Source organism: Salvelinus namaycush, chromosome 34, assembly GCF_016432855.1.
Source record: "Salvelinus namaycush isolate Seneca chromosome 34, SaNama_1.0, whole genome shotgun sequence".
Classification (NCBI taxonomy): domain Eukaryota; kingdom Metazoa; phylum Chordata; class Actinopteri; order Salmoniformes; family Salmonidae; genus Salvelinus; species Salvelinus namaycush.
Genome location: NC_052340.1, coordinates 16,039,600 through 16,049,501, shown reverse-complemented (window position 1 = coordinate 16,049,501; position 9,902 = coordinate 16,039,600). Strand labels below are relative to the sequence as shown.

The 9,902-nt window shown below is 37.7% G+C and overlaps 2 protein-coding genes across 2 annotated transcripts; both read right to left on the bottom strand.

The window, feature by feature from the left end:
• Positions 1-1,051: 1,051 nt before the first annotated feature.
• LOC120029219 (olfactory receptor 1D2-like) lies at positions 1,052-1,990 on the bottom strand. Its single transcript, XM_038974510.1, has one exon. The coding sequence runs from the start codon at positions 1,988-1,990 to the stop codon at positions 1,052-1,054; it is 939 nt and encodes a 312-aa protein (XP_038830438.1).
• A 6,035-nt stretch (positions 1,991-8,025) lies between these two features.
• On the bottom strand, positions 8,026-9,045 carry LOC120029218 (olfactory receptor 52E4-like). Its single transcript, XM_038974509.1, has one exon. It carries the CDS (start codon positions 9,043-9,045, stop codon positions 8,026-8,028), a length of 1,020 nt encoding a protein of 339 aa, XP_038830437.1.
• Positions 9,046-9,902: the final 857 nt, after the last annotated feature.

Below are 9,902 nucleotides of genomic sequence, written 5' to 3'. Positions count from 1 at the left end.
TAAATTAAATGGAAATTCAGAATTTGATATTTCTGTTCAGTATTTCTTGTTTATTGAATTTATATCACTCCAAATGTGTGGCCTACATTCAACCATACTTTCTAGTTACATGCATATTATTGTTACTGCACCAATAAAACAATGAATTGCCTTCCAAAGCGGTCGTGAATATACATTTCTTTTGAGAGATGCAGTGAGGAAGAGGCCTGGCTATAAACACATAGATGCATTATCACAACTCAATAACATAAAAAAAAACTATTTTTTACAGAACTGTAACTGCTGCAAAGCACTGTACATCAAAGTGAAAATCGGAATGTACAAGTTATATCAATTTGTTTATAAACATTTCTGGAATATTGTACATGAGATGTGGTGTTTGTGAATATTTGTGGTACATTTGTTGAATATAATTTCAGCAAATGCTAGCTGGTTATTCACGGTATATCACTCCAAATGTGTGGCCTACATTCAACCATACTTTCTAGTTACATGCATATTATTGTTACTGCACCAATAAAACAATGAATTGCCTTCCAAAGCGGTCGTGAATATACATTTCTTTTGAGAGATGCAGTGAGGAAGAGGCCTGGCTATAAACACATAGATGCATTATCACAACTCAATAACATTAAAAAAAACTATTTTTTACAGAACTGTAACCACAAGAATTATTGACATATTATTTTCTTTTTTACTGTGTTGACAATAAACCACCCGGTGGGGAAAATATATATTTAAGAGTAACTGCATAAGGAGTAATATATTTGTGCTACCAATTGCACCCTATTCCCTTCATAGTGCACTACTTTGGCTCTGGTCAAAAGTAGTGCACTCTAAAGGAAATGTGGTGTCATTTGGGACGTGTACAGGCATTTTCCTGCTCAGGAAGTGTGCTACAATTACTCTATTCTTGGAATAGTTGTAAATCACTTTGCCAGACGAGGGCGATAGATACCAAGAAATTACGGGCCCATTTAACCTTGCAACAGTTTTGGCAGATTTTACCTTCTGATATCAGGAAGTCTCCCTGTTGTGTAAGATCATGTAACTAATGTCTCATATCAAAGATTTTATGTGTATTACACATTTTAAAAACTGCACTTCGAATGTGCTGGAGATTAAGTCCATATATGACAGGGTTTAAGACAGGTGGTATAACAAGGAATTGTACACCCATTGCGTTACGCATATTTAGTGTAATATTAACATCACTATTCCACCCTTGCAAAATGTCAAACAGGGTCACTGTGATGAAAATAACCATTGTTATTAAATGTGGCACACATGTCTGTGTGAACTTAATCCTTCCCTCAGCTGACTTTACACAAGTCCTTACAATCTGACAGTAAGAAAAGGCAATGAAAAGTATCTGTAAAACATGAAGCACTATTATACAATAGCTCCAAATATGATTGATGGTAATGGGTAAACATGAATGCTTCAATATAGACGGATTGTCACAGAATATTTTATCAATGCGAGATCCACACAAAGGAATCCTGACGGTTAAAATAACTGTTATGAGTGCTATAAATAAAGGATAACACCAAGACAATAAGAGTAACTTTCTAACAGTTAAAGATGTCACAATGGTATGGTATAGTAATGGTCTGGATATTGCCACATACCTGTCGTAAGACATCACTGTTAGAGTAGAAACTTCACACATGATAGATGTGTATATTACATATGCCTGAGTCAAACATCCACCATAAGATATCACCTGAACATCTGACTGAAGGTCCAGTAAGAACTTGGGGTAGAAACCAGTGGTTCCGTACAATCCATTGACACATAGACTACACAGAAAGATATACATGGGCTCGTGGAGGCCTTTCACCTGAATGATTGTTATGATCAGAGTCAGATTCCCAGTGATGATGAGAAGGTATGTGATAAGAGACAAGATAAAATAGACTGATTTGTTGTTAAATGTCTCTTGTAAGCCACATAGATAAAAGAACTCAACTTGCGTTGAGTTCTCCATAGCCTTTGTTAATTTTCTTTCTTTGGTCAATACAGCAATTCTTAGTCCTTACAAGGCTTGAGTGTGGATTGGTGTGAATGAATGCATGTGAATTGTTGGATTCTGTGTAGGCTCAGACTAAAGAATCATTTTAAAATACATTCACATCCTCCCTCAAACTCTTACTCTTAAAAATTAAAGATCCCGATTATATCTGGAAATTAGACATCTGCGTGAAAGAAAGAAATTAGCTTTGGTCCATGAAATGTCTTCTTGCTTGACAGAGGGATACTGCTCCAATAACTTGTCCTGTTAGCCTCTAAATAGATCTTAGTGTATGCTCACATGGGATTGTAGTTTGTGTCAACATGTAACCACTCCATAGAGATGGATCTGTAATGAGTTTATAACAAGCAACTAATTTGGTTAAATTTACTCAGTCTATTTATGTATTAACCAATCCAAACGTCTGCCAGCAGAATATGATTTTTCACCCAAATACTGGAAACTGTAGAAAACCAGAACAGTCCAAGAACAGAACCATTTTTATTTGGTGAATTATAAAGACCGGGTACCTAAAATGAAATAAAACATTCTCAGTGTCAATACATGATAAACTTGATGCAATGTTTTAAATCATCTCTGGGATACAGAGAAATTACGTGTCACTGGTGTAGAGAGGAGTAGGCAGTCACAGGTTTAGAACTACAGAATAAATTTTAGCACCGTAGATCAAAGCGGCACGAAACCCAAAAGCTGTTGTGCTCAAAATATATCTTCATAAACAAAAAGGCACAGGGCGAACCCAAAGTGCAAAATAAAAAGTACTCAGGAAATAGTAGGAGAGCTTCTTCTCAGGAAAACAAGTAACATTTACAATGACCGACAAAGACAAATGGCAGAGGGAGTATATACAGTTGAAGTCGGAAGATTATACACCTTAGCCAACTACATTTAAACTCAGTTTTTCACTATTCATGACATTTAATCCTAGTAAGAATTCCCTGTTTTTGGTGAGTTAGGATCACCACTTTATTTTAAGAATGTGAAATGTCAGAATAACAGTAGGGTCAGAAGTTTACATACACTCAATTAGTATTTGATAGCATTGCCTTTAAATTGTTTAACTTGGGTCAAACGTTTCAGGTAGCCTTCCACAAGCCTCCCACAATAAGTTGGGTGAATTTTGTTCTATTCCTCCTGACAGAGCTGGTGTAACTGAGTCAGGTTTGTAGGCCTTCTTGCTCGCACACGCTTTTTCAGTTCTGCCCACAGGGCTTTGTGATGGCCACTCCAATACCTTGACTTTGTTGTTCTTAAGCCATTTTGCCACAACTTTGGAAGTATGCTTGGGGTCATTGTCCATTTGGAAGACCCATTTGTGACCAAGCTTTAACTTCCTGACTGATGTTTTGAGAAGTTGTTTCAATTATATCCCCATCATTTACCTCCCTCATGATGCCATCTATTTTGGGAAGTGCACCAGTCCCTCCTGCAGCAAAGCACCCCCACAACATGATGCTGCTACCCCCGTGCTTCACGGTTGGGATGGTGTTCTTCGGCTTGCAAGGCTCCCCCTTTTTCCTCCAAACATAACGATGGTCATTATGGCCAAACAGTTCTATTTCTGTTTCATCAGACCAGAGGACATTTCTCCAAAAAGTATGATCTTTGTGTCCATGTGCAGTTGCAAACCGTAGTCTGGCTTTTTTATGGTGGTTTTGGAGCAGTGGCTTCTTCCTTGCTGAGCGGCCTTTCAGGTTATGTCGATATAGGACTCGTTTGACTGTGGATATAGATACTTTTGTACCTGTTTCCTCCAGCATCTTCACAAGGTTCTTTGCTGTTGTTCTGGGATTATTTGCACTTTTCGCACCAAAGTACGTTCCTCTCTAGGAGACAGAACGCATCTCCTTCCTGAGCGGTATGACGGCTGCGTGGTCCCAGGGTATTTATACTTGCGTACTATTGTTTGTACAGATGAACATGGTACCTTCAGGAATTTGGAAATTGCTCCAAAGGATGAACCAGACTTGTGGAGGTCTACAATTTTTTTTTACGAGGTCTTGGCTGATTTCATTTTATTTTCCTATGATGTCAAGCAAAGAGGCACTGAGTTTGAAGGTAGGCCTTGAAATACATCCACAGGTATACCTCCAATTGACTCAAATGGTGTCAATTAGCCTATCAGAAGCTTCTAAAGCCATGACATAATTTTCTGGAATATTCCAAGCTGTTTGAAGGCACAGTGAACTTAGTGTATGTAAACTTCTGACGCACTGGAATTGTGATACAGTGAAATAATCTGTAAACAATTGTTGGGAAAAATGACTTGTGTCATGCACAAAGTAGATGTCCTTACCGACTTGCCAAAACTATAGTTTGTTAACAAGAAATTTGTGGAGTGGGTGACAAATTAGTTTTAATAACTCCAACCTAAGTGTATGTAAACTACCAACTTCAACTGGGTTCACAGGATGACAGAAAGTACACAAGATCAGTTGGATAACAAAGCAGTCTGGAGTTAATCAGACATATGTTTCATGAGGTGAAGATTATTGCAGATGATTTTGAGCATTAGCGTTACATCTGTAAAGAATGTTGTCAATAGTTTCCTTGTTTTAGATGTCAGTACCAAATTCAGTGTGGTTAATCTTAAGGACATCCATGATAGCGACAACACGTTTCAAGTTGATAAGCGACTATTTACAGTGGTTTAAATGGACACGTAAAATCTGATATTTGATTTGTCAATAACTCAGCCTATCCCTTAGTTTTTCTCAAACTAAGTATAGACATGGTGTCATTTGGTCCTGTATTTTTTTTAAGTTTTTAAGCATATTAGCATAGCCGCGGGAAGTAGGGGTACTGAGGGTGCTGCAGCGCCCCCTGAAAAGCAAAAAAATATATATACAGTACCAGTCAAAGTACCAGTACCAGTACCAGTCAAACCTACTCATTCAAGGGTTTTTCTTTATTTTTACAATTTTCTACATTGTAGAATAATAGTGAAGACATCAAAACTATGGAATAACACATTTGGAATTATGTAGTAACCAAATCAAAATATATTTTATATTCTTCAAAGTAGTCACCCTTTTTCTTGATTACAGCTTTGCACACTCTTGCCATTCTCTCAACCAGCTTAATGAGGAATGCTTTTCCAACAGTCTTGAAGGAGTTCCTACATACAGTATGCTGAGCACTTGTTGGCTGCTTTTCCTCCACTCTGTGGTCTAACTCATCCCAAACCATCTCAATTAGGTTGAGGTCGGGTGATTGTGGAGGCCAGGTCATCTGATAGAGCACTCCATCACTCTACTTCTTTGTCAAATAGCCCTTACACAGCCTGGAGGTGTGTTGGGTAATTGTCCTGTTGAAAAACAAATTATAGTCCCAAAAAGTGCAAACCAGATGAGATGGCATACCGCTGCAGAATGCTGCGGCAGCCATGCTGGTTAAATGTGCTTTGAATTCTAAATAAATCACAGACCGTGTCACCAGCAAAGCACCCCAAACACCATCACACCTCCTCCCCCATGCTTCACAGTGGGAACCACATTTGGAGATTAAACGTCCACCTACTCTGCGTCTCACAGAGAAAAATATCAGAAATGGGCTTCCTGCTTGAACACAGCCATGTAGTCATCTTGTTACCCTGACCAATTAATGTCCCACTGCAGTCAAAAAAGTCATTTTCCTGTATTTTATATATATTCCCCCACTATGAGGTTGGAATAATACTGTTAAATTGTACAAATTATGATAATGCCCTTTTAGAATAAGAGCTGTTTGAAAGTGCTAGAGGCGTCAATACAGACACCCTGGTTCGAATCCAGGCTGTATCACAACCGGCTGTGATTGGGAGTCCCATAGAGCGGTGCACAATTGGCACAGCATCGTCCGGGTTTGGCCGGTGTAGGCCGTCATTGTAAATAAGAATTTGTTCTGAAGTGAAAATAGATGTTTATAGGCCTACTGTATATATCCTGTTCTTATATTTGACTTAAGAAGACATTTCCAGTTATGTGGATAATTGTTATCTTAGGCCTACTACTGATTCAAGTTAATTTCCACCTATTGTTGAAGCACTAACTTTAACATTGATCTTGTGTCTAATCCTCTGACTGATAAAAAGTCATGTTTGTCTGGGGAGAATTACTACAAACATCAAGCCACCATAAAACACTGCCTTCCTCTCTCATAGGCCTGAAAGTTCAGACATACAGTACATTTTTCCCATTGACATAACTGCACGATTGAGGCAAAAAATGGCGAAGTTCCAAATGTATTTTTCAAGTTAGAATTCTATGCATACTCCCTTGATCAAAGCATCCGGCCCATACACAATACTAAGCACTTCATATGTGACACAGTAAGGCCCAATCAATATAATGATCATAAACAAGCCTATCTAAGTTACAATTTAATTATGAACTTTTCCCAAAACAGGGGAATTAGCTTCCTTTGTGCTCCTTACTGTTTGCACTAGAGACATATGTACCACCTATGCTTCACTATTTTCTAATATGCCCACCAATTTTCAATCCTATTATATGGAGAGAGGCTGGCCAAAATAAGACAGGCTTGTAAAAACATACTACGTCTGTACCCTAAAATAAGAATCTTCCTGATTGTTTCATTGTGCCATTGAATTAAGTGGCTATTTGCTTATAGTTGTAATCACTGACTGTACACATGGCAATGGACTTTCACTGTTGCTCAAAGACTATTAAACGTTTGCATCAGTTTGCATTGTATTTAACCTTTACATGTCTCTTGCCATATCATCTTCATATTCAGACCCAGTAACAGCACAAAGGCAGTAATTCAATCAATTTCAGATAAAGTAGAATCACACTGTGGTTCACTTAGAATGTTATTCTGTACCAGAGGTGTTCTCCATGTTAACACTGACACACCCCACAAACTTTTCCTCTCAGGGACTGTATGTAGGGACATTATCATGGGATATTGGTGTGAAACAACACCTGTGCTTAAATTACAGTGTGAACATATCTTGAAGAATTAAGCAGAAACAGACTGGCCAGGCAGTTAGGGCAAATGCCAGATGGGCTGGACAATCTTTAGCTCAGTGGCCGGTCTAAAAAGTTTGTAAGCATAGAGATAAAGAACTCTTGTGGCCAAAAGCCACTAGAGTAGTAACTGGTTTGGACTTCCTATGGGTTAAGGAAGGATCACATCATTCCATAAAGGTTACCATGAGGGATCAGTCAATGAATCATACTTGTGGGCAAACTGCAGGTGGCAGTAAATCACCAACTTTATACCTGTTCAAACAACACTCTCCGAGTGGCATTATGCAGCCTATCAGATTGTGTGCCAACTCATAGAAGTATTAGAAGAAGAAAATTGACAACTTCAAAATGGAGATGGCCTCAATGTCGCTGCCCGTACTCTCACAGACGCCGTATTGGGACAGATACACTGATGCGATGTCTATGTTTGTAACACAGACTGAGGTGTCTTTAGATTAAGTGTATTTGAGTGGGGAATTGGGCTGATCTTCCTCATTTTACATGAAGCTATTTAAAAAATGCATTGGAATTATTTTCAATTACATAAACAATAAATAATGCAATAATAGTTGTATTTATTTTAGGATGACTAAATGAATAAAATGTTTGATCAAGAAAATGCATACATCCCTTTTTTACAGGAAATTATTTGTTTATTTCACTTGCTAATTTACATTTCTTCAGAATATCTACTAGATCCGTCATGTCTAGAAGAATACTTTACTGCCCATTTGTGGAAACAGAACTTATTGCATCCTTACATTCTTTTTCTCTTTCTCCAACCCCCCTGAAACACACATACATGCCCACTGACATGCTAAAGTAGAAGGACTTCGGGTCAGCGACACAGCAGCATCCCTTATTTGACTTTCCTACAGTAAAATAGACTTAACAAAATGCATAATAATTCACAAAAATAAAATGCAATTCAAAGGAGAAACAAGCGATTAGGTTGATGATAAAAACATTCAGTTCTGGCGGCTCACATTCTGTCATAAGTTCTTGTGAGACTGGGATTCAAACCGGCAACCCTTGCCCTGCTGCTGTACCATCTAAAGTCATAATTGGTACCAGTTTACGTTCAGATTTTAGATGAGGAAAGTCAAGAGAGTTAGGAAAGATTCTTGTTCTTATAATTTTTGTAATACATGTTCTGATCTCCTTGGTCCTAATACCATATATGATAGGGTGTACCAGTGGTGGGAACAGAATGAACAGTACTGATATTAATACATTAACCTCCTTGCTGACTGTACTGTGCCTGTTGTAAACAAAAGAAAAAAGGATGGCTGTAGAGAAGTTGATGAAAGTGATCAAGTGGGGAGCACACGTATTAAAAGCCTTGTTTCGTGACTCCTTTGAGACTTTCAAGCAAACAAGTAATATTTTGATGTATGAGAGCACAACTAACACAAAAGGTAAAACCACTAGACTTGCTATCATACATATACCATACAGGTTACTCAGTGCACTTTCAACGCAGGAGAGTTTAACAACTGCTAAGTTATCACAAAAAAGCTTATTGATGTTGTAGCTGCACACAGGGAGCCTAGAAGTGATAAATATTTGAAAAGCAAGCATAGTTATGGGAATAAAATATACCAAGGCTACCAACATCTTCACTTTAGAAGGAGTCATAATGCTATGATATTGCAATGGCTTACAAATTGAGACATACCTGTCATATGCCATCACTGCTAGAATAACGTAAGCACACGATGCATATACACTGCTGAAAAACACCTGCAATAAACAACCTTTGTGAGAGATGCCTTTTATGTCATTAACAAGATTGTCCATGATCTTCGGACAGACGGATAAACACCCAATCAGTCCATTCACCGCCAAGTTGAACAGAAATATGTACATGGGCTTGTGTAAGTGTGATTCTAAGTAGATGACAAGCATGAGACTGATGTTGGTAAATATTGTAATGAAGAAAAGCAAAAATGTTAAGAAAAAAGCTGCGTAGTTGAGTGGGCCTGGAGGTCCATACACAGTGAAAAACACAGTGCTATGTAAGACAGTCTGGTTCATATTTCCTGAGTAAAAGACAATTATAATCAGAAGTTATCAGACATCATTTTACATATAATATAATGCATTAATAAAATAAACGTTTCGAAAATGTGCAAATGTCAAAATAGTTACCATCAGGTTAGTACACTAGAGTTGGTGTGAGGGGTTGACAGAATGAATTTGATGAAGATGAGAACATTCTAAAATGAACAGTCTTCCAAGTAAGATGTTGGCTGGCATGATACATTTTAGACTTTTTTATACCTTCACCATATCATAATTGACATGAGTATTTTTAGTATTTTCCAAATTAAACCAATGTCTTAGAGAGATGTCACCCAATGGCATTAATTAAGGATGTATTTGTATCACTTCATTTGAGCTCAGGGAGGTGTTTGTTTGACTATATTCACATTATTTTGGTTCACTTAAATGGGCAATCTTGCTAATACATTTTCAAACTTTTAAAAGAATGATATACACCCATTGATTCTTGAAAAATATAACTTAGTCAACTGTCTTACCCCATAAGAACCAAAAATATAAGCTTGTTTCACGCCATTGTTTATAAGCAATATAACTGAAAACAAACACTGTATAGCCTCAAAACATGGTTAAAACTATGATTTTGATATCATGGATGGTCAGTCCTTGCTTCTATGAATTTGGACGATATATACCACCGCCAACAACAGGTTGACTTTATTAGGGGTCATGATGGTGTGGTACTGCAAGGGCTTACAAATAGAGTGAAACAGGTCACAGGCCGTCACTGTTAGAATCAGATATGAATAGACTCTACTGAAAGAGATTGGATTAAACAGCCAAGCTAGACATCTTGGATTCCCACGAGGAGGTATCTCATGATCTTTGGA

What these genes read in the sequence shown, in the direction of transcription:
- LOC120029218 (XM_038974509.1), bottom strand. Translation starts at nt 9,045, where the DNA reads ATGAACCAGACTGTCTTACATAGCACTGTGTTTTTCACTGTGTATGGA.
- LOC120029219 (XM_038974510.1), bottom strand. Translation starts at nt 1,990, where the DNA reads ATGGAGAACTCAACGCAAGTTGAGTTCTTTTATCTATGTGGCTTACAA.